Source organism: Oncorhynchus keta, unplaced genomic scaffold (genome assembly GCF_023373465.1).
Source record: "Oncorhynchus keta strain PuntledgeMale-10-30-2019 unplaced genomic scaffold, Oket_V2 Un_contig_7302_pilon_pilon, whole genome shotgun sequence".
Lineage (NCBI taxonomy): Eukaryota > Metazoa > Chordata > Actinopteri > Salmoniformes > Salmonidae > Oncorhynchus > Oncorhynchus keta.
The window spans coordinates 17501-42230 of NW_026289377.1; the positions used below are offsets into that span (position 1 = coordinate 17501).

Consider the following 24730-nt stretch of genomic DNA (forward strand, 5'->3'; position numbering starts at 1 on the left):
GACAACCAACCCCAAAGACAACAGCTTTGTGGTTAGTGATGAACACCCAGTCTATCAAAAGTATAGTGTCAGTATGTGTGGTTTCCACAGAGACTCACTTGGTGGTGAGTTTCAGGGGTTTGTGAAAAACAGCGGAGGCTGCTGAGAGGGGAACGGCTCATAGTAATGGCTGGAACGGCACAAATGGAATGGCATTAAACCATGGATGTGATGTATCTGATACCATTCCACCTATTCCACTCCAGCCATTACCACGAGCCCATCCTCCCCAATTAAGGTGTCACCAACCTCCTGTGGTGAAGAACCACATTTAGTTTTTCTGATGACCTTTTCATCCAACGTAGGCCCACGGTACATGTCTCATTCATGCTGTGCTCAATGTGTTTTCTTGTGTGTTGTTGTCTAGGTCTGTGGACCCCTGTGGTCCTATGAGTGTGGCAGCTCATACTACAGCACTGGGATATGCTCTCGAGTCAACGCCAGCTTCAAATTCTCCAAAACCATAGCTCCAGCCTTCCAGAGTAAATACAGAGCCCGCCCCTTTCCTGTTTGGCAATGTTTTATGGATCTTCTTCCATAAGTACAAGTCATTATTGATTATAATGCATTAGACTGTTTGTCATTGCTCAACCATAAAGGTTGCATTGATGGTGCAGTTCAGACATTGTTGTGTGTCTTCCTCTGCTAGGGTGTGAGACCTACATGGATATAGTGATCGTTCTGGATGGTTCCAACTCCATCTACCCCTGGACGGAGGTGCAAGCCTTTCTTATCAACATTCTACAGAAGTTCTACATTGGACCAGGCCAGATACAGGTGAGTTGTGGGAAATGTGTCACTCTGGCAAACCTGGTTGAATTGCCTGTTATGCCCCAGTTTTGATTCATGATTCAACTCGAGGTCTGGAGTGTCAAAAGACGATGTTGCCTGAGTCCATGTTGATGATTAGTAGAATGAAAAAGCAGACGTGATTTGTCCCTCCAGACCTGTTATAATGTATGTGCGTGGTATGGTTCAGGTTGGAGTGGTGCAGTATGGGGAGAAGGTGGTGCACGAGTTCCATCTGAATGACTACAAGTCGGTGGAGGAGGTGGTGAAGAGAGCAAGCAACATCCATCAGAGAGGTGGAGAGGAAACCAACACGGCACTCGGCATCAACGTCGCTCGGTAAAACTCCCTGACTGATATGAAACCACATCAGCAATATCCCTAATATTGAATCAGTATAGTATTGGAAGCTATCTGTCTATTGTATCTCACATCAAGTACAACTATAATGACGTACAGTAAATTATTGTAAATGACACTAGGTAATAGGTAATAGTAATAGTAATAGTAATAGAAGACGATAAAATCGATAAAACCTTATTCTGGGTTATTACTCAAATCCCACTTTTTGGCTGTAAACTTTGAACCTTTCAAATATGAGTTGAATAAATCACATGCTACAGCTCAGAAGCATTCAAACGAGGAGCCCGACGAGGCGCCAAGAAGGTGATGATCGTGATCACTGACGGGGAGTCACATGACAGCCCTGACCTTCAACAGGCCATCGAGGACAGCGAGAAGGATGGCATCACCCGCTATGCCATCGCTGTGAGTCACCGTCTCTGTCTCCTTCCTCTCTCCTGCTACATCATCGCTGTGAGTCACCGACTCTGTCTCCTTCCTCTCTCCTGCTACATCATCTCTGTGAGTCATCCTCTCTGTCTCCTTCCTGTCCTCTCTCCTGCTATGCCATTGCTGTGAGTCACCGTCTCTGTCTCCTTCCTGTCCTCTCTCCTGCTACATCATCTCTGTGAGTCATCCTCTCTGTCTCCTTCCTGTCCTCTCTCCTGCTACATCATCGCTGTGAGTCACCGTCTCTGTCTCCTTCCTGTCCTCTCTCTTGCTACGCCATCGCTGTGAGTCACCGTCTCTGTCTCCTTCCTCTCTCCTGCTACATCATCGCTGTGAGTCACCGTCTCTGTCTCCTTCCTCTCTCCTGCTACATCATCTCTGTGAGTCATCCTCTCTGTCTCCTTCCTGTCCTCTCTCCTGCTACGCCATCGCTGTGAGTCACCGTCTCTGTCTCCTTCCTCTCTCCTGCTACATCATCACTGTGAGTCATCCTCTCTGTCTCCTTCCTCTCTCCTGCTACATCATCTCTGTGAGTCACCGTCTCTGTCTCCTTCCTCTCTCCTGCTACATCATCACTGTGAGTCATCCTCTCTGTCTCCTTCCTCTCTCCTGCTACATCATCTCTGTGAGTCACCGTCTCTGTCTCCTTCCTCTCTCTTGCTACATCATCACTGTGAGTCATCCTCTCTGTCTCCTTCCTGTCCTCTCTCCTGCTACATCATCTCTGTGAGTCACCGTCTCTGTCTCCTTCCTCTCTCCTGCTACATCATCGCTGTGAGTCACCCTCTCTGTCTCCTTCCTGTCCTCTCTCTTGCTACGCCATCGCTGTGAGTCACCGTCTCTGTCTCCTTCCTCTCTCCTGCTACATCATCGCTGTGAGTCACCGTCTCTGTCTCCTTCCTCTCTCCTGCTACATCATCGCTGTGAGTCACCCTCTCTGTCTCCTTCCTGTCCTCTCTCTTGCTACGCCATCGCTGTGAGTCACCGTATCTGTCTCCTTCCTCTCTCCTGCTACATCATCACTGTGAGTCATCCTCTCTGTCTCCTTCCTGTCCTCTCTCCTGCTACATCATCTCTGTGAGTCACCGTCTCTGTCTCATTCCTCTCTCCTGCTACATCATCACTGTGAGTCATCCTCTCTGTCTCCTTCCTCTCTCCTGCTACATCATCTCTGTGAGTCACCGTCTCTGTCTCCTTCCTCTCTCCTGCTACATCATCGCTGTGAGTCACCGTCTCTGTCTCCTTCCTGTCCTCTCTCCTGCTACATCATCACTGTGAGTCATCCTCTCTGTCTCCTTCCTGTCCTCTCTCCTGCTACATCATCACTGTGAGTCACCGTCTCTGTCTCCTTCCTCTCTCCTGCTACATCATCTCTGTGAGTCATCCTCTCTGTCTCCTTCCTGTCCTCTCTCCTGCTACATCATCACTGTGAGTCACCGTCTCTGTCTCCTTCCTCTCTCCTGCTACATCATCACTGTGAGTCATCCTCTCTGTCTCCTTCCTGTCCTCTCTCCTGCTACATCATCACTGTGAGTCATCCTCTCTGTCTCCTTCCTGTCCTCTCTCCTGCTACACCATCACTGTGAGTCATCCTCTCTGTCTCCTTCCTGTCCTCTCCTGCTACATCATCACTGTGAGTCATCCTCTCTGTCTCCTTCATGTCCTCTCTCCTGCTACATCATCACTGTGAGTCATCCTCTCTGTCTCCTTCCTGTCCTCTCTCCTGCTACATCATCACTGTGAGTCATCCTCTCTGTCTCCTTCCTGTCCTCTCTCCTGCTACATCATCACTGTGAGTCATCCTCTCTGTCTCCTTCCTGTCCTCTCTCCTGCTACATCATCACTGTGAGTCACCGTCTCTGTCTCCTTCCTGTCCTCTCTCCTGCTACATCATCACTGTGAGTCATCCTCTCTGTCTCCTTCCTGTCCTCTCTCCTGCTACACCATCACTGTGAGTCATCCTCTCTGTCTCCTTCCTGTCCTCTCTCCTGCTACATCATCACTGTGAGTCATCCTCTCTGTCTCCTTCCTGTCCTCTCTCCTGCTACGCCATCGCTGTGAGTCACCGTCTCTGTCTCCTTCCTCTCTCCTGCTACATCATCACTGTGAGTCATCCTCTCTGTCTCCTTCCTCTCTCCTGCTACATCATCTCTGTGAGTCACCGTCTCTGTCTCCTTCCTCTCTCCTGCTACATCATCACTGTGAGTCATCCTCTCTGTCTCCTTCCTCTCTCCTGCTACATCATCTCTGTGAGTCACCGTCTCTGTCTCCTTCCTCTCTCCTGCTACATCATCACTGTGAGTCATCCTCTCTGTCTCCTTCCTGTCCTCTCTCCTGCTACATCATCTCTGTGAGTCACCGTCTCTGTCTCCTTCCTCTCTCCTGCTACATCATCGCTGTGAGTCACCCTCTCTGTCTCCTTCCTGTCCTCTCTCTTGCTACGCCATCGCTGTGAGTCACCGTCTCTGTCTCCTTCCTCTCTCCTGCTACATCATCGCTGTGAGTCACCGTCTCTGTCTCCTTCCTCTCTCCTGCTACATCATCGCTGTGAGTCACCCTCTCTGTCTCCTTCCTGTCCTCTATCTTGCTACGCCATCGCTGTGAGTCACTGTCTCTGTCTCCTTCCTCTCTCCTGCTACATCATCACTGTGAGTCATCCTCTCTGTCTCCTTCCTGTCCTCTCTCCTGCTACATCATCTCTGTGAGTCACCGTCTCTGTCTCATTCCTCTCTCCTGCTACATCATCACTGTGAGTCATCCTCTCTGTCTCCTTCCTCTCTCCTGCTACATCATCTCTGTGAGTCACCGTCTCTGTCTCCTTCCTCTCTCCTGCTACATCATCGCTGTGAGTCACCGTCTCTGTCTCCTTCCTGTCCTCTCTCCTGCTACATCATCACTGTGAGTCATCCTCTCTGTCTCCTTCCTGTCCTCTCTCCTGCTACACCATCACTGTGAGTCATCCTCTCTGTCTCCTTCCTGTCCTCTCTCCTGCTACATCATCACTGTGAGTCATCCTCTCTGTCTCCTTCCTGTCCTCTCTCCTGCTACACCATCACTGTGAGTCATCCTCTCTGTCTCCTTCCTGTCCTCTCTCCTGCTACATCATCACTGTGAGTCATCCTCTCTGTCTCCTTCCTGTCCTCTCTCCTGCTACATCATCACTGTGAGTCATCCTCTCTGTCTCCTTCCTGTCCTCTCTCCTGCTACATCATCACTGTGAGTCACCGTCTCTGTCTCCTTCCTGTCCTCTCTCCTGCTACATCATCACTGTGAGTCATCCTCTCTGTCTCCTTCCTGTCCTCTCTCCTGCTACATCATCACTGTGAGTCATCCTCTCTGTCTCCTTCCTGTCCTCTCTCCTGCTACACCATCACTGTGAGTCATCCTCTCTGTCTCCTTCCTGTCCTCTCTCCTGCTACATCATCACTGTGAGTCATCCTCTCTGTCTCCTTCCTGTCCTCTCTCCTGCTACATCATCACTGTGAGTCATCCTCTCTGTCTCCTTCCTGTCCTCTCTCCTGCTACATCATCACTGTGAGTCACCGTCTCTGTCTCCTTCCTGTCCTCTCTCCTGCTACATCATCACTGTGAGTCATCCTCTCTGTCTCCTTCCTGTCCTCTCTCCTGCTACATCATCACTGTGAGTCATCCTCTCTGTCTCCTTCCTGTCCTCTCTCCTGCTACATCATCACTGTGAGTCATCCTCTCTGTCTCCTTCCTGTCCTCTCTCCTGCTACATCATCACTGTGAGTCATCCTCTCTGTCTCCTTCCTGTCCTCTCTCCTGCTACATCATCACTGTGAGTCATCCTCTCTGTCTCCTTCCTGTCCTCTCTCCTGCTACACCATCACTGTGAGTCATCCTCTCTGTCTCCTTCCTCTCTCCTGCTACATCATCACTGTGAGTCATCCTCTCTGTCTCCTTCCTCTCTAATGCTACATCATCGCTGTGAGTCATCCTCTCTGTCTCCTTCCTGTCCTCTCTCCTGCTACATCATCACTGTGAGTCATCCTCTCTGTCTCCTTCCTGTCCTCTCTCCTGCTACATCATCACTGTGAGTCATCCTCTCTGTCTCCTTCCTGTCCTCTCTCCTGCTACATCATCACTGTGAGTCACCGTCTCTGTCTCCTTCCTGTCCTCTCTCCTGCTACATCATCACTGTGAGTCATCCTCTCTGTCTCCTTCCTGTCCTCTCTCCTGCTACATCATCACTGTGAGTCATCCTCTCTGTCTCCTTCCTGTCCTCTCTCCTGCTACATCATCACTGTGAGTCACCGTCTCTGTCTCCTTCCTCTCTCCTGCTACATCATCACTGTGAGTCATCCTCTCTGTCTCCTTCCTGTCCTCTCTCCTGCTACATCATCACTGTGAGTCATCCTCTCTGTCTCCTTCCTGTCCTCTCTCCTGCTACACCATCACTGTGAGTCATCCTCTCTGTCTCCTTCCTGTCCTCTCTCCTGCTACATCATCACTGTGAGTCATCCTCTCTGTCTCCTTCATGTCCTCTCTCCTGCTACATCATCACTGTGAGTCATCCTCTCTGTCTCCTTCCTGTCCTCTCTCCTGCTACATCATCACTGTGAGTCATCCTCTCTGTCTCCTTCCTGTCCTCTCTCCTGCTACATCATCACTGTGAGTCATCCTCTCTGTCTCCTTCCTGTCCTCTCTCCTGCTACATCATCACTGTGAGTCACCGTCTCTGTCTCCTTCCTGTCCTCTCTCCTGCTACATCATCACTGTGAGTCATCCTCTCTGTCTCCTTCCTGTCCTCTCTCCTGCTACACCATCACTGTGAGTCATCCTCTCTGTCTCCTTCCTGTCCTCTCTCCTGCTACATCATCACTGTGAGTCATCCTCTCTGTCTCCTTCCTGTCCTCTCTCCTGCTACGCCATCGCTGTGAGTCACCGTCTCTGTCTCCTTCCTCTCTCCTGCTACATCATCACTGTGAGTCATCCTCTCTGTCTCCTTCCTCTCTCCTTCATCATCTCTGTGAGTCACCGTCTCTGTCTCCTTCCTCTCTCCTGCTACATCATCACTGTGAGTCATCCTCTCTGTCTCCTTCCTCTCTCCTGCTACATCATCTCTGTGAGTCACCGTCTCTGTCTCCTTCCTCTCTCCTGCTACATCATCACTGTGAGTCATCCTCTCTGTCTCCTTCCTGTCCTCTCTCCTGCTACATCATCTCTGTGAGTCACCGTCTCTGTCTCCTTCCTCTCTCCTGCTACATCATCGCTGTGAGTCACCCTCTCTGTCTCCTTCCTGTCCTCTCTCTTGCTACGCCATCCTGTGAGTCACCGTCTCTGTCTCCTTCCTCTCTCCTGCTACATCATCGCTGTGAGTCACCGTCTCTGTCTCCTTCCTCTCTCCTGCTACATCATCGCTGTGAGTCACCCCTCTGTCTCCTTCCTGTCTCTCTTGCTACGCCATCGCTGTGAGTCACCGTCTCTGTCTCCTTCCTCTCTCCTGCTACATCATCACTGTGAGTCATCCTCTCTGTCTCCTTCCTGTCCTCTCTCCTGCTACATCATCTCTGTGAGTCACCGTCTCTGTCTCATTCCTCTCTCCTGCTACATCATCACTGTGAGTCATCCTCTCTGTCTCCTTCCTCTCTCCTGCTACATCATCTCTGTGAGTCACCGTCTCTGTCTCCTTCCTCTCTCCTGCTACATCATCGCTGTGAGTCACCGTCTCTGTCTCCTTCCTGTCCTCTCTCCTGCTACATCATCACTGTGAGTCATCCTCTCTGTCTCCTTCCTGTCCTCTCTCCTGCTACACCATCACTGTGAGTCATCCTCTCTGTCTCTTCCTTCCTCTCTCCTGCTACATCATCACTGTGAGTCATCCTCTCTGTCTCCTTCCTGTCCTCTCTCCTGCTACACCATCACTGTGAGTCATCCTCTCTGTCTCCTTCCTGTCCTCTCTCCTGCTACATCATCACTGTGAGTCATCCTCTCTGTCTCCTTCCTGTCCTCTCTCCTGCTACATCATCACTGTGAGTCATCCTCTCTGTCTCCTTCCTGTCCTCTCTCCTGCTACATCATCACTGTGAGTCACCGTCTCTGTCTCCTTCCTGTCCTCTCTCCTGCTACATCATCACTGTGAGTCATCCTCTCTGTCTCCTTCCTGTCCTCTCTCCTGCTACACCATCACTGTGAGTCATCCTCTCTGTCTCCTTCCTGTCCTCTCTCCTGCTACATCATCACTGTGAGTCATCCTCTCTGTCTCCTTCCTGTCCTCTCTCCTGCTACATCATCACTGTGAGTCATCCTCTCTGTCTCCTTCCTGTCCTCTCTCCTGCTACATCATCACTGTGAGTCACCTCTCTGTCTCCTTCCTGTCCTCTCTCCTGCTACATCATCACTGTGAGTCATCCTCTCTGTCTCCTTCCTGTCCTCTCTCCTGCTACATCATCACTGTGAGTCATCCTCTCTGTCTCCTTCCCTCTCCTGCTACATCATCACTGTGAGTCATCCTTCTGTCTCCTTCCTCTCTCCTGCTACATCATCGCTGTGAGTCATCCTCTCTGTCTCCTTCCTGTCCTCTCTCCTGCTACATCATCACTGTGAGTCATCCTCTCTGTCTCCTTCCTGTCCTCTCTCCTGCTACATCATCACTGTGAGTCATCCTCTCTGTCTCCTTCCTGTCCTCTCTCCTGCTACATCATCACTGTGAGTCACCGTCTCTGTCTCCTTCCTGTCCTCTCTCCTGCTACATCATCACTGTGAGTCATCCTCTCTGTCTCCTTCCTGTCCTCTCTCCTGCTACATCATCACTGTGAGTCATCCTCTCTGTCTCCTTCATGTCCTCTCTCCTGCTACATCATCACTGTGAGTCATCCTCTCTGTCTCCTTCCTCTCTCCTGCTCTCACTTCATCCTCTCTGTCTCCTTCCTGTCCTCTCTCCTGCTACATCATCACTGTGAGTCATCCTCTCTGTCTCCTTCCTGTCTTCTCTCCTGCTACATCATCACTGTGAGTCATCCTCTCTGTCTCCTTCCTGTCCTCTCTCCTGCTACATCATCACTGTGAGTCATCCTCTCTGTCTCCTTCCTCTCTCCTGCTACATCATCACTGTGAGTCACCGTCTCTGTCTCCTTCCTCTCTCCTGCTACACCATCACTGTGAGTCATCCTCTCTGTCTCCTTCCTGTCCTCTCTCCTGCTACATCATCACTGTGAGTCATCCTCTCTGTCTCCTTCCTGTCCTCTCTCCTGCTACATCATCACTGTGAGTCATCCTCTCTGTCTCCTTCCTGTCCTCTCTCCTGCTACATCATCACTGTGAGTCATCCTCTCTGTCTCCTTCCTGTCCTCTCTCCTGCTACATCATCACTGTGAGTCATCCTCTCTGTCTCCTTCCTGTCCTCTCTCCTGCTACATCATCACTGTGAGTCACCGTCTCTGTCTCCTTCCTGTCCTCTCTCCTGCTACATCATCACTGTGAGTCATCCTCTCTGTCTCCTTCCTGTCCTCTCTCCTGCTACACCATCACTGTGAGTCATCCTCTCTGTCTCCTTCCTGTCCTCTCTCCTGCTACATCATCACTGTGAGTCATCCTCTCTGTCTCCTTCCTGTCCTCTCTCCTGCTACATCATCACTGTGAGTCATCCTCTCTGTCTCCTTCCTGTCCTCTCTCCTGCTACATCATCACTGTGAGTCATCCTCTCTGTCTCCTTCCTCTCTCCTGCTGTTCACTAAATGTGAACATAACTGGAAACAGCATGAGGTAATGTTACAGTAGCTAGTAAATAGAGAAGGAGAAGTAACTAACTAGCTAACTGATAGTAAGTGAATTTTTCCACCTCACATTTAACTAGCTAGCTAACATTTGTATGTTGTTATTTATTATGGATCCCCATTAGCTACTGCCAAGGAAGCATCTACTCTACCTGGAGTCAAGCTAAATTAACGCAGTTAAACAATTTAAAAAACATTACAATACATTAACAACAGATTTCACAACACATTAAGTGTGTCCCCTCAGGCCCCTACTCTACTACCACATACCTACAACACAAAATCTATGTGTACGTGTGTGTATAGTAGTGCGCATGTTATCGTGTGTGTGTGTATCCATGTGTCTGTGCCTATGTTTGTGTTGCTGCACAGTCCCCGATGTTCCATAAGGTGTATTTTTAAATTCAATTTTACTGCTTGCATGAGCTACTTGATGTGGAATAGAGTTCCATGTGGTCATGGCTCTATATAGTACTGTTGAACTGACATATAGAAAGTACAATTGCTACAGTTGTTAAATGTATTTACAGTTAGTCAGCTGCTGCTTCTACTCTCTTCAACTAACTACCATAATACTGCTTCGTGCCTCCATAATGACAAGGTGGCTACAGTTACTGTAGTACAATGTTCATTTTTTCTGGTTTGGGACATGTACACTTTCAGCACACATTGGGATGTGACTTCACAGATGTGATGTGAGCTTCACCAGTGCTCCAAAGAGTACAGAGGTTTACACGGAACCCAAACCGTCTGAGCGCGTACGCCATCGTGCATCAATGTATGTTGTCCCCCTACACCAAACGCGATCACGACACGCAGGTTAAAATATCAAAACCAACACTGAACCAATTACATTCATTTGAGGACAGGTCGAAAAGCATTAAACCTTTATGGCAATTTAACTAGCTAACTTCCACTTGGTAGCTAAGTTGTCCTATTTAGCTAGCTAGCTTGCTGTTGCTAGCTAATTTGTCCTGGGATATAAACATTGAGTTGTTATTTTACCTGAAATGCACAAGGTCCTCTACTCTGACAATTAATCCACACATAAAACAGTCAACCGACTCTTTTCTAGTCATTTCTCCTCCTTCTAGTCTTTTTCTTCTCTTGACTTTACATTGCGATTGGCAACTTTCATAAATTAGGTGCGTTACCGCCACCGACCTCGTTCGTCTTTCAGTCACTCACGTGGGTATAACCAATGATGAGATGGTACGTGGGTACCTGCTTCTATAAACCAATGAGGAGATGGGAGAGGCAGGACTTGCAGTGCGATCTGCATCAGAAATAGAAAGGAGTTCTATTTTAGCCCTTGGCATCGCAGACGCTCGTTGACACGCGCGAGCAGTGTGGGTGCAATAATTGAATAACATAGATTTCTAAATGTATTTTGCACACCCGACAGAGCGGTGTTGTCAGGGTATTAAACAGAGCCTAAACGGTTTAGTGCCCTCTCAAAATGTATATACACAGCCAGCCAAGTGGTTGAAGGTGTGAATGATCTTTGCAAGCCCACAGAACACTTTGGTTAAGCCCGCTTTGGCATGGGGTTCTCCTGAGCTTATTCAGCCCATAGATGATGAGGTGAGGGGCCCAGTCAAACCAGGCCATGGGCATCTAAGAAGAGAAGGGAGGTGCTGACAGCTGGAATTTGTGACAGCAGGCAGCAGGGACACAGTCCACCAAAGGATTGGAAGTTGGAACCACCCTTCTCTGGTTAAAATTCAAAGTCTATCTAAAGTGTGCCAGTTTCCCTATTGGTTTGTGTGGGCAAAAGGATTGTTGAGTCACAGTTCATAAGTGAGATGGCTCTATAGTAGGGCACTCTACAACAAAGTCTGGTGATTGATGTCTCTGTCTGGTTGTCACCAGGTGCTTGGCTACTACAACCGGCGTGGAATCAACCCAGAGGCATTCCTGAATGAGATCAAGTATATAGCTAGTGACCCCGATGACAAGCACTTCTTCAAGGTGACTGATGAGTCTGCCTTGAAGGACATTGTGGACGCGCTTGGGGATAGGATCTTCAGTTTGGAAGGTATTCCATATAACACTGTAAAAACGCCATCTGTAAACCACAAACTAGACCCAACTCATTTCCTTTTCCTGTTCTCAAAGAAAATAATTCCCCTGCTGAACTCACCTGGTCTTCCTCTACAGGGACCAGTAAGAACGGGACAGCCTTTGGCCTCCAGATGTCTCAGGCTGGCTTCTCTTCACACTTCGTGGAGGTGAGTCTCACCACTGCTGCCAGTATATGCCCCCCCCACACACACACCTCTCTCCTACTCCTGACAGGTTTCCACCCCCCCCATCCCATCCCTCACTCTCCAGGTTCCTGGGGGCCTGCTGTGAGGCTGAGGTCATCCTGATTAAGGAACCCCTCACTGACGACAGTCATTGTTCCACTTTGACCTTCCAGAGGTGCGAATAAGAAACTCTGAAGTCCCCAGGGGTCATAGCGTAGCAGAGAAGGCTGAAAGAACATCTCACCAGAGAGTTTTTATTTTATATTTTACCTTTATGTAACTAGGCAAGTAAGAACAAATTCTTATTTTCAATAACGGCCTAGGAACAGTGGGTTAACTACCTTGTTCGGGAGCAGAAAGACAGATTTTGACCTTGTCAGCTCGGGGATTCTTGCAACCTTTCAGTTACGAGTCCAACGCTGTAACCACTAGGCTACCTGCCGCCCCTTAAAAGATGTTGGGGTGTCTTTCCTGGAAGTTTTGGTTGCATTCAGACCTGACAGGGGCGGTGTGTTGGCTTTGGGCTTGACACAGCTGGAGAGGTATCCGCAAGTGTCTGTCCAACTCCTGCTTTCTACTGTAGCTTCATCACCATCCTCCCTCATGTACCAGTCTTCCTGTTTTCTACTGTAGCTTCATCACCATCCTCCCTCATGTACCAGTCTTCCTGTTTTCTACTGTAGCTTCATCACCATCCTCCCTCATGTACCAGCCTTCCTGTTTTCTACTGTAGCCTCATCACCATCCTCCCTCATGTACCAGTCTTCCTGTTTTCTACTGTAGCTTCATCACCATCCTCCCTCATGTACCAGTCTTCCTGTTTTCTACTGTAGCTTCATCACCATCCTCCCTCATGTACCAGTCTTCCTGTTTTCTACTGTAGCCTCATCACCATCCTCCCTCATGTACCAGTCTTCCTGCTTTCTACTGTAGCTTCATCACCATCCTCCCTCATGTACCAGTCTTCCTGTTTTCTACTGTAGCCTCATCACCATCCTCCCTCATGTACCAGTCTTCCTGCTTTCTACTGTAGCTTCATCACCATCCTCCCTCATGTACCAGTCTTCCTGTTTTCTACTGTAGCCTCATCACCATCCTCCCTCATGTACCAGTCTTCCTGTGTTCTACTGTAGCTTCATCACCATCCTCCCTCATGTACCAGTCTTCCTGTTTTCTACTGTAGCTTCATCACCATCCTCCCTCATGTACCATCTTCCTGTTTTCTACTGTAGCTTCATCACCAGTCTTCCTGTTTTCTGTTTTCTACTGTAGCTTCATCACCATCCTCCCCTATGTACCAGTCTTCCTGTTTTCTACTGTAGCTTCATCACCATCCTCCCCTATGTACCAGTCTTCCTGTTTTCTACTGTAGCTTCATCACCATCCTCCCTCATGTACCAGTCTTCCTGTTTTCTACTGTAGCTTCATCACCATCCTCCCTCATGTACCAGTCTTCCTGTTTTCTACTGTAGCTTCATCACCATCCTCCCCTATGTACCAGTCTTCCTGTTTTCTACTGTAGCTTCATCACCATCCTCCCCTATGTACCAGTCTTCCTGTTTTCCATCACCATCCTCCCTCATGTACCAGTCTTCCTGTTTTCTACTGTAGCTTCATCACCATCCTCCCTCATGTACCAGTCTTCCTGTTTTCTACTGTAGCTTCATCACCATCCTCCCCTATGTACCAGTCTTCCTGTTTTCTACTGTAGCTTCATCACCATCCTCCCCTATGTACCAGTCTTCCTGTTTTCTACTGTAGCTTCATCACCATCCTCCCTCATGTACCAGTCTTCCTGTTTTCTACTGTAGCTTCATCACCATCCTCCCCTATGTACCAGTCTTCCTGTTTTCTACTGTAGCTTCATCACCATCCTCCCCTATGTACCAGTCTTCCTGTTTTCTACTGTAGCTTCATCACCATCCTCCCTCATGTACCAGTCTTCCTGTTTTCTACTGTAGCTTCATCACCATCCTCCCTCATGTACCAGTCTTCCTGTTTTCTACTGTAGCTTCATCACCATCCTCCCTCATGTACCAGTCTTCCTGTTTTCTACTGTAGCTTCATCACCATCCTCCCCTATGTACCAGTCTTCCTGTTTTCTACTGTAGCTTCATCACCATCCTCCCTCATGTACCAGTCTTCCTGTTTTCTACTGTAGCTTCATCACCATCCTCCCCTATGTACCAGTCTTCCTGTTTTCTACTGTAGCTTCATCACCATCCTCCCTCATGTACCAGTCTTCCTGTTTTCTACTGTAGCTTCATCACCATCCTCCCTCATGTACCAGTCTTCCTGTTTTCTACTGTAGCTTCATCACCATCCTCCCTCATGTACCAGTCTTCCTGTTTTCTACTGTAGCTTCATCACCATCCTCCCCTATGTACCAGTCTTCCTGTTTTCTACTGTAGCTTCATCACCATCCTCCCTCATGTACCAGTCTTCCTGTTTTCTACTGTAGCCTCATCACCATCCTCCCTCATGTACCAGTCTTCCTGTTTTCTACTGTAGCCTCATCACCATCCTCCCCTATGTACCAGTCTTCCTGTTTTCTACTGGAGCTTCATCACCATCCTCCCTCATGTACGAGTCTTCCTGTTTTCTACTGTAGCTTCATCACCATTCTCCCCTATGTACAAGTCTTCCTGTTTTCTACTGTAGCCTCATCACCATCCTCCCCTATGTACCAGTCTTCCTGTTTTCTACTGTAGCTTCATCACCATCCTCCCTCATGTACCAGTCTTCCTGTTTTCTACTGTAGCTTCATCACCATCCTCCCTCATGTACCAGTCTTCCTGTTTTCTACTGTAGCTTCATCACCATCCTCCCTCATGTACCAGTCTTCCTGTTTTCTACTGTAGCTTCATCACCATCCTCCCTCATGTACCAGTCTTCCTGTTTTCTACTGTAGCTTCATCACCATCCTCCCCTATGTACCAGTCTTCCTGTTTTCTACTGTAGCTTCATCACCATCCTCCCTCATGTACGAGTCTTCCTGTTTTCTACTGGAGCTTCATCACCATCCTCCCTCATGTACCAGTCTTCCTGTTTTCTACTGTAGCTTCATCACCATCCTCCCTCATGTACCAGTCTTCCTGTGTTCTACTGTAGCTTCATCACCATCCTCCCCTATGTACCAGTCTTCCTGTTTTCTACTGTAGCTTCATCACCATCCTCCCTCATGTACCAGTCTTCATTTGTTGTCTTTCTTTTTACTCTCTCCATCTGCATCCCAGATTCAGGTTTGCTGATGCAATAGCTTTGATTTTCCAGTTCAACGCCATAGTTGAAGCACAACCTGACGAGGGAACAATAAATATATCCCTTTTTCTTAAAACAATAAATAGTGAAACTGCAGCTGGTTGACTGGGATGGCTGGACATTCCATACTCCAGAAGGCTGGATTCCAGGGATAGCACTTTCTCAACCAACGCAACCCGAGTGTTGAGAGTAGGATAACTTATTGGAAAGACTTCGGGAGCCTTAATAAAGGAGAAAAAGTGTCCCAAAAGACCAGATGGTTTTGTTGAATGTGGAGTGTGCCAGCTTGATTCTGCTGAAGTCCTACATACTCAGACCAGTTCAGTCCAGTTAGCCAGAGATCTGTTTGTTTATGGCTTCCTCCAACTCAGAGTAATAATGTTGAAAAGGGATTCCCAGATATAAGGCATTGTTTCACACCCAGTTGTGTGTGCAAATGGCCGCAGGTTGGACGATGAGAATGGACATGTTTCAGGTAGTCTTTATTGCATATATTCAGATCTCAACAAGCCTGAATAAGGGTGTATAGTGGGGACTATTTGGGGCTACATCACCATGGAAACAGTGTGCACCACCACCAAAACAGATACCCACAGAGTCTAGCACCACACAGCTGTCAAAAGCTGACGTAGGGTCAGTCTGTGAATCAGTCGCTCAGCGACCTAGACGTTTCCATGTCCCAGGAAGTGGTCGAGAAGTAGTCCAAGAGTGTTCTGTCTGTCGTATGCTAACTGGTAGCTAACCTTTGGAAAATGTTCAGTCTGTCGTATGCTAACTGGTAGCTAACCTTTGGAAAATGTTCTGTCTGTCGTATGCTAACTGGTAGCTAACCTTTGGAAAATGTTCTGTCTGTCGTATGCTAACTGGTAGCTAACCTTTGGAAAATGTTCTGTCTGTCGTATGCTAACTGGTAGCTAACCTTTGGAAAATGTTCCGTCAGTCGTATGCTAACTGGTAGCTAACCTTTGGAAAATGTTCCATCTGTCGTATGCTAACTGGTAGTTAACCTTTGGAAAATGTTCCGTCTGCATATTATGCGTGGCATAGGAGGGACTAGATTAGCCTCGGGGGAACTCTGTCATTATAAAAATGACATGTTTTCAGCGTAGGATTAACAAATGTCCACCGCCAGCCCATATGCCATCTTCTTCTCCCATGCTTGTGGTTACTGGTTGGTTACTGGTAACAGTGTTTTGTCCTTTTTGATGACACAGACCCAAAATAGCCCCTACTAAACATATTATAATGAAGAACCTGTAACGTTTCTCATCAACATTCTTTCCTATTACTTTGTGTGGTGCATACAGGTGATGGAACACGTGTTTGTGTGGTGCATACAGGTGATGGAACACGTGTTTGTGTGGTGCATACAGGTGATGGAACACGTGTTTGTGTGGTGCATACAGGTGATGGAACACGTGTCTGTGTGGTGCATACAGGTGATGGAACATGTGTTTGTGTGTGGTGCATACAGGTGATGGAACACGTGTTTGTGTGTGGTGCATACAGGTGATGGAACACGTGTGTGTGTGTGGTGCATACAGGCGATGGAACACGTGTGTGTGTGGTGCATACAGGTGATGGAACACGTGTGTGTGTGGTGCATACAGGTGATGGAACACGTGTTTGTGTGTGGTGCATACAGGTGATGGAACACGTGTGTGTGTGGTGCATACAGGTGATGGAACACGTGTGTGTGTGTGGTGCATACAGGTGATGGAACACGTGTGTGTGTGGTGCATACAGGTGATGGAACACGTGTGTGTGTGGTGCATACAGGTGATGGAACACGTGTTTGTGTGTGGTGCATACAGGTGATGGAACACGTGTGTGTGTGGTGCATACAGGTGATGGAACACGTGTGTGTGTGTGGTGCATACAGGTGATGGAACACGTGTGTGTGTGGTGCATACAGGTGATGGAACACGTGTGTGTGTGTGGTGCATACAGGTGATGGAACCGTGTTTGTGTGGTGCATACAGGTGATGGAACACGTGTTTGTGTGGTGCATACAGGTGATGGAACACGTGTGTGTTTGGTGCATACAGGTGATGGAACACGTGTTTGTGTGGTGCATACAAGTGATGGAACACGTGTTTGTGTGGTGCATACAGGTGATGGAACACGTGTTTGTGTGAGAGAGAACGTTTGTCCAACACTTTATTCATTTAGAGGACCCATGCAAGCTTTACTTATTATCCTCTCAAATGTCTCCAATGGCTTTTAAATCAATTTGGGAGGAGAACGAAGGAAAATATCATGAATGTGGGCAGACTTATGTTTTGACTGATTTATTGTTTATTAAGCTGTTCTTGGCAGAACGAGTGAACGGTCATCAAACTATTTTCTGCAAATATATCCTTGCTGGAGTCTGGGGACTGGAGGGAGGCTGGGGACTGGAGGGAGGCTGGGGACTGGAGGGAGGCTGGGGACTGGAGGGAGGCTGGGGACTGGAGGGAGGCTGGGGACTGGAGGGAGGCTGGGGACTGGAGGGAGTCTGGGGACTGGAGGGAGGCTGGTGACTGGAGGGAGTCTGGGGACTGGAGGGAGGCTGGGGACTGGAGGAGGCTGGGGACTGGAGGAGGCTGGGGACTGGAGGGAGGCTGGGGACTGGAGGGAGTCTGGGGACTGGAGGGAGGCTGGGGACTGGAGGGAATCTGGGGACTGGAGGGAGGCTGGGGACTCGGGGAGGCTGGGGAATGGAGGGAGGCTGGGGATTATAGCCTGGGAGGAAGAGGAAGGATGAGGAAGGATGATTTGATTTAGAAAGAAAGGATTTATTTATCATCATCACCATCATCATCATCCTGTGTACTCATCACCTTCTCCATTTTACCATCATTGCCTGCTGAACCAATGGCAATACAATCACTAGCGCAAACACACACACACACACACACAATGTTACAATATGTTTTAATGTTCACACTAAGTGCCTGTCTCCTGTCTGTCCCTAAAGGATGGGATCCTGGTGGGGGCACCGGGGGCCTACGACTGGAATGGAGCCGTCCTGAAGGAGACCCGACAGGGGAAGGTGGTTCCACCCAAGTCCTCCTACTCACAGGAATTCCCAGAGGAGCTGAAGAACCACGGGGCCTACCTAGGTGAGGGAGGAATTGACCATCTAAAGGATTGGTCACAGAGGGGTTTGGTTTGGGTAGAGGGACAGGCCTCGCTGCAGCCCTCTCTATAAACCACTCTACTGCTCCACCGCTTCCCACTGCACCCCATCCAACTTCCCCTCATCCCACCCCGTCCCACTCCACCCTACCACCACTCCTCCTGCCTATAAGGCCCTCTGCTTTTCTCATCAGCTGCTGGCTGGCCTGCATGCCTGCCCACGGAAGCCATTCCAGCCTCATTAGGAATATAGGGCAGAGGTATGGGTCTGGACATGCTCACTGACAGAGGGGTGGGGAAAGAGGGAGGAGGAAGACAGAGAGAAGAAGGAGATAGAGAGAAGAGGGAGAAGGGAGAGATGCAGACAGACACAGAAAGGATTACTGTCCTCATACGAGAGAGGGAGGGAGAGTGAGAGAGAGAGACAGAGAGCGAGAGAGATCTCAGGGAATTAGACCAAAGTTCTCAATTGGTACAAAATATTTTGAGTACTGCACACACTACAATTACTTAGGTTTAAAAATAAGCTCAACTAGACACCTTAATGAGTCAGTGAATGAACTGAGAGAGAAAGCACGCAGGCCATTCTACGCCATTAAAAAGCCAATTCAAATTGAAATGCCTTTTCAAATCTGGCTAAAACTAAATTCAATATGTCATTGAACCAATTGCACTTTATGGCAGCGAGGTGTGGGGTCCACTTTATGGCAGCGAGGTGTGGGGTCCACTTTATGGCAGCGAGGTGTGGGGTCCACTTTATGGCAGCGAGGTGTGGGGTCCACTTTATGGCAGCGAGGTGTGGGGTCCACTTTATGGCAGCGAGGTGTGGGGTCCACTTTATGGCAGCGAGGTGTGGGGTCCACTTTATGGCAGCGAGGTGTGGGGTCCACTTTATGGCAGCGAGGTGTGGGGTCCACTTTATGGCAGCGAGGTGTGGGGTCCACTTTATGGCAGTGAGGTGTGAGGTCCACTTTATGGCAGCGAGGTGTGGGGTCCACTTTATGGCAGCGAGGTGTGGGGTCCACTTTATGGCAGTGAGGTGTGGGGTCCACTTTATGGCAGCGAGGTGTGGGGTCCACTTTATGGCAGCGAGGTGTGGGGTCCACTTTATGGCAGCGAGGTGTGGGGTCCACTTTATGGCAGCGAGGTGTGGGGTCCACTTTATGGCAGCGAGGTGTGGGGTCCACTTTATGGCAGCGAGGTGTGGGGTCCACTTTATGGCAGCGAGGTGTGGGGTCCACTTTATGGCAGCGAGGTGTGGGGTCCACTTTATGGCAGCGAGGTGTGGGGTCCACTTTATGGCAGCGAGGTGTGGGGTCCACTTTATGGCAGCGAGGTGTGGGGTCCCACTGGGGTCCACTTTATGGCAGTGAGGTGTGGGGTCCACTTTATGGCAGTGAGGTGTGGGGTCCACTTTATGGCAGCGAGGTGTGGGGTCCACTTTATGGCAGCGAGGTGTGGGGTCCACTTTATGGCAGCGAGGTGTGGGGTCCACTTTATGGCAGCGAGGTGTGGGGTCCACTTTATGGCAGCGAGGTGTGGGGTCCACTTTATGGCAGGTGTGGGGCGAGGTGTGGGGTCCACTTTATGGCAGCGAGGTGGGGGGTCCACTTTATGGCAGCGAGGTGTGGGGTCCACTTTATGGCAGCGAGGTGTGGGGTCCACTTTATGGCAGCGAGGTGTGGGGTCCACTTTATGGCAGCGAGGTGTGGGGTCCACTTTATGGCAGCGAGGTGTGGGGTCCACTTTATGGCAGCGAGGTGTGGGGTCCACTTTATGGCAGCGAGGTGTGGGGTCCACTTGCAAAACAAGATTTCATCAAATGGGACAAACACCCCATTGAAACCCTGCATGCAGAGTTCTGTAAGATTCTCCTACATGTCCAGAGGAAAACTACAAACAATGCATGCAGGGCAGAATTAGGCCAATATCCACTACTAATATAAACTTTTTAAAAAGCAATTCAGTTTTGGAAACATCTAAAATACAGTGACCCCCTCATATCATTACCAAGCCCTGCAATGCCAAGAGCTGAGCAAAGAAAAGAGTCACATCATCCAGCTGGTCCTGGGGCTGAGTTCACAAACCTGTTCTACTAACACACTGAAGCCTCAGTCCCCTCATCCAGCTGGTCCTGGGGCTGAGTTCACAAACCTGTTCTACTAACACACTGAAGCCTCAGTCCCCTCATCCAGCTGGTCCAGGGGCTGAGTTCACAAACCTGTTCTACTAACACACTGAAGCCTCAGTCCCCTCATCCAGCTGGTCCTGGGGCTGAGTTCACAAACCTGTTCTACTAACACACTGAAGCCTCAGTCCCCTCATCCAGCTGGTCCTGGGGCTGAGTTCACAAACCTGTTCTACTAACACACTGAAGCCTCAGTCCCCTCATCCAGCTGGTCCTGGGGCTGAGTTCACAAACCTGTTCTACTAACACACTGAAGCCTCAGTCCCCTCATCCAGCTGGTCCTGGGGCTGAGTTCACAAACCTGTTCTACTAACACACTGAAGCCTCAGTCCCCTCATCCAGCTGGTCCTGGGGCTGAGTTCACAAACCTGTTCTACTAACACACTGAAGCCTCAGTCCCCTCATCCAGCTGGTCCTGGGGCTGAGTTCACAAACCTGTTCTACTAACACACTGAAGCCTCAGTCCCCTCATCCAGCTGGTCCAGGGGCTGAGTTCACAAACCTGTTCTACTAACACACTGAAGCCTCAGTCCCCTCATCCAGCTGGTCCTGGGGCTGAGTTCACAAACCTGTTCTACTAACACACTGAAGCCTCAGTCCCCTCATCCAGCTGGTCCAGGGGCTGAGTTCACAAACCTGTTCTACTAACACACTGAAGCCTCAGTCCCCTCATCCAGCTGGTCCTGGGGCTGAGTTCACAAACCTGTTCTACTAACACACTGAAGCCTCAGTCCCCTCATCCAGCTGGTCCTGGGGCTGAGTTCACAAACCTGTTCTACTAACACACTGAAGCCTCAGTCCCCTCATCCAGCTGGTCCTGGGGCTGAGTTCACAAACCTGTTCTACTAACACACTGAAGCCTCAGTCCCCTCATCCAGCTGGTCCTGGGGCTGAGTTCACAAACCTGTTCTACTAACACACTGAAGCCTCAGTCCCCTCATCCAGCTGGTCCAGGGGCTGAGTTCACAAACCTGTTCTACTAACACACTGAAGCCTCAGTCCCCTCATCCAGCTGGTCCAGGGGCTGAGTTCACAAACCTGTTCTACTAACACACTGAAGCCTCAGTCCCCTCATCCAGCTGGTCCTGGGGCTGAGTTCACAAACCTGTTCTACTAACACACTGAAGCCTCAGTCCCCTCATCCAGCTGGTCCAGGGGCTGAGTTCACAAACCTGTTCTACTAACACACTGAAGCCTCAGTCCCCTCATCCAGCTGGTCCAGGGGCTGAGTTCACAAACCTGTTCTACTAACACACTGAAGCCTCAGTCCCCTCATCCAGCTGGTCCAGGGGCTGAGTTCACAAACCTGTTCTACTAACACACTGAAGCCTCAGTCCCCTCATCCAGCTGGTCCAGGGGCTGAGTTCACAAACCTGTTCTACTAACACACTGAAGCCTCAGTCCCCTCATCCAGCTGGTCCAGGGGCTGAGTTCACAAACCTGTTCTACTAACACACTGAAGCCTCAGTCCCCTCATCCAGCTGGTCCTGGGGCTGAGTTCACAAACCTGTTCTACTAACACACTGAAGCCTCAGTCCCCTCATCCAGCTGGTCCTGGGGCTGAGTTCACAAACCTGTTCTACTAACACACTGAAGCCTCAGTCCCCTCATCCAGCTGGTCCAGGGGCTGAGTTCACAAACCTGTTCTACTAACACACTGAAGCCTCAGTCCCCTCATCCAGCTGGTCCTGGGGCTGAGTTCACAAACCTGTTCTACTAACACACTGAAGCCTCAGTCCCCTCATCCAGCTGGTCCTGGGGCTGAGTTCACAAACCTGTTCTACTAACACACTGAAGCCTCAATCCCCTCATCCAGCTGGTCCAGGGGCTGAGTTCACAAACCTGTTCTACCTAACACACTGAAGCCTCAGTCCCCTCATCCAGCTGGTCCAGGGGCTGAGTTCACAAACCTGTTCTACTAACACACTGAAGCCTCAGTCCCCTCATCCAGCTGGTCCAGGGGCTGAGTTCACAAACCTGTTCTACTAACACACTGAAGCCTCAGTCCCCTCATCCAGCTGGTCCAGGGGCTGAGTTCACAAACCTGTTCTACCAACACACTGAAGCCTCAGTCCCCTCATCCAGCTGGTCCTGGGGCAGAGTTCACAAACCTGTTCTACTAACACACTGAAGCCTCAGGACCAGAACGTCCAAACAATCAGAATAAACCAAATGGTTACTGATCAACACCTTAGAAAAACCTTGACAAAGTACAGGCTCAGTGAGCACAGCCTTGCCATTGAGAAGGGTAGACACAGGAAAACTTGGCTCCCGTAGAGGAAAGGCTGTGCAACCAGTGTACAACAGCAGAACCTGAGACGGAGCTGCATTTCCTGACAAAATGGGAAAAATATAAAACAATTAGAGTGTGTCATTTCCCCAAATTTGAAACCCTTCAAGGTTTGACAGACCAACCAACCTGCACATGTCCTCTATGCTTATTGTTATTGTTCAATGTGTTGGTTATTTTGACCCTTGGTTAATGTTGTTAATGTTGTCCCGTTGACCATTTGGATTCTCATTTGTTTCATTTTGTAAATATCCAAAATAAGCTTTGGCAATATGTACATTGTTACGTCATGCCAATATAGCAAAGTTAACAGACAGAGAGACAGAGAGAACGAGAGACAGATAGACAGAGAGAGACAGAGAGAACGAGAGACAAAGAGTGAGAGACAGAGAGCGAGAGCGAGACAGAGAGAGAGAGAGAGAGAGAGAGAGAGAGACAGAGAGAGAGAGAGACAGAGAGAGAGAGAGAGAGAGAGAGAGAGAGAGAGAGAGAGAGAGAGAGAGAGAGAGAGAGAGAGAGAGAGAGAGAGAGAGAGAGAGAGAGAGAGACTTGGCTTCACCCTAGTGAGTCAACGTGGTTCAATGCAGGCCATTGAACTCTGTTTCTAAACGAAGCTGATAGGATAGTTGCATTTTATAAATCAGGTCTGGCTCATGCAGTTCATACAACCCAACCAGAGGAATGACAGCAGCCTATGGTGAACACACACACACACTGGTATGCCTTTAATGGCCCATTTGATGGTGATGTTGTGCAGAGAAGAGAGAGTTACACCACACACCGTAACAACTAGCTGACATTCCTTCCAGATATTATATGAGGAACAGGCTTTGTGCTCCAGGGGGAAAGAAGCTGTGGAAGACAACTGTTGTTCAAGACAACTGGGAAATCCAAGGTGAACATAGGAGGTCAACACAAAGTGAAGCTGTGACAGACAGGAGAACATTAGGCTGTTAGCAATGACAATCCTCTACCACTGGGTTTAGTGAATACTCTGGGTTTCAGTCATGAATGATTGAATCAACTGGACTCAACAAGGCTGTGTGTGTGTGTGTGTGTGTGTGTGTGTGTGTGTGTGTGTGTGTGTGTGTGTGTGTGTGTGTGTGTGTGTGTGTGTGTGTGTGTGTGTGTGTGTGTGTGTGTGTGTGTGTGTGTGTGTGTGTGTGTGTGTGTGTGTGTGTGTGTGTGTGTGTGTGTGTGTGTGTGTGTGTGTGTGTGTGTGTGTGTGTGTGTGTCCAGGTTACACAGTAACATCGGTGGTGTCGGCCAGGAACGGTCGGCTGTACGTGGCAGGGGCACCGCGGTTCAACCATACTGGCAAGGTCATCATCTTCACCCTGAAGAACACTGGTAACCTCACCATCCTGCACTCCCTCAAAGGACAACAGGTAGACTCAACAACTGTGCTTCCCAAACTCTCTTTTTAACTGGGGCCCTAAGACATGTCTAACACCTATTTGATTGACACAACACTAACCTGAGCCACAACCCAAGTCCTAAACTCCAACCATAAACTGAACAGTTACATAGTGGTATAACACACACTTACACTGGCATCAGTCTCTCTTTAAAAGACATATGAAGATCATACAAGACCCCGATAGTCCCTTCTGCTCATGGACCCCACCCTTCTCAATCTGGTTCTCCCATCACCATCTGAGTCCACCATGGCAGTAGTCTTTCCAGTCCTTTTGTCAATCTGGCAACCCAGCCAAGGCACAGCATCCATGATAGTCTGCGCTATGGAGTCTAGACAGCCTTCCCACGCCCCCATGTAGCCAACAACATTACACAGATCCCATGTGTTTCCCATCCCTGTCCCCCTTCATTCAAAACACATTCCATCTACATTGTGAATATAAATAGAAAAACAAGCTTAAGCTTCCAGCTACAGTAAACAACACCAGCTAAGAGGATACTACAGTTACAGATCCATAACAACACCAGCTAAGAGGATACTACAGACAGAGATCCATAACAACACCAGCTAAGAGGATACTACAGACAGAGATCCATAACAACACCAGCTAAGAGGATACTACAGACAGAGAGATCCAAAACAACACCAGCTAAGAGGATACTACAGTTAGAGATCCATAACAACACCAGCTAAGAGGATACTACAGTTAGAGATCCATAACAACACCAGCTAAGAGGATACTACAGTTAGAGAGATCCATAACAACACCAGCTAAGAGGATACTACAGTTAGAGATCCATAACAACACCAGCTAAGAGGATACTACAGTTAGAGATCTATAACAAC

The 24730-nt window shown here is 49.1% G+C and overlaps 1 protein-coding gene and 1 long non-coding RNA gene across 9 annotated transcripts in view; one reads left to right on the forward strand and one right to left on the reverse strand.

Moving 5' to 3' along the window:
• The window catches only part of LOC118382543 (integrin alpha-11-like), a 63439-nt gene that overhangs the window by 3486 nt on the left and 35223 nt on the right, over window positions 1–24730 (forward strand). Inside the window, exons 2-10 of the mRNA XM_052511680.1 lie at window positions 1–31; window positions 407–521; window positions 689–816; window positions 1019–1167; window positions 1452–1596; window positions 11229–11394; window positions 11517–11587; window positions 17826–17970; window positions 23704–23852. The exon at window positions 1–31 is cut by the window's left edge and continues 61 nt beyond it. Coding sequence (XP_052367640.1) covers window positions 1–31; window positions 407–521; window positions 689–816; window positions 1019–1167; window positions 1452–1596; window positions 11229–11394; window positions 11517–11587; window positions 17826–17970; window positions 23704–23852 — 1099 coding nt within the window. The remainder of the gene's footprint in view (window positions 32–406; window positions 522–688; window positions 817–1018; window positions 1168–1451; window positions 1597–11228; window positions 11395–11516; window positions 11588–17825; window positions 17971–23703; window positions 23853–24730) is intronic.
• On the reverse strand, window positions 19613–22440 carry LOC127926275 (uncharacterized). Of its 8 annotated transcripts, none has more exons than XR_008123702.1 (6): window positions 22026–22440; window positions 21280–21823; window positions 21079–21212; window positions 20610–20810; window positions 20141–20207; window positions 19613–20073 (listed from the first exon to the last, which is right to left on the reverse strand). It is a non-coding gene; the product is annotated as an uncharacterized LOC127926275 (long non-coding RNA). The 8 variants fall into 8 exon arrangements; XR_008123704.1 differs by lacking the exon at window positions 22026–22440 and having other exon boundaries at window positions 20610–20676; window positions 20744–20810; window positions 21280–21976; XR_008123705.1 differs by lacking the exon at window positions 22026–22440 and having other exon boundaries at window positions 20610–20676; window positions 21280–21976.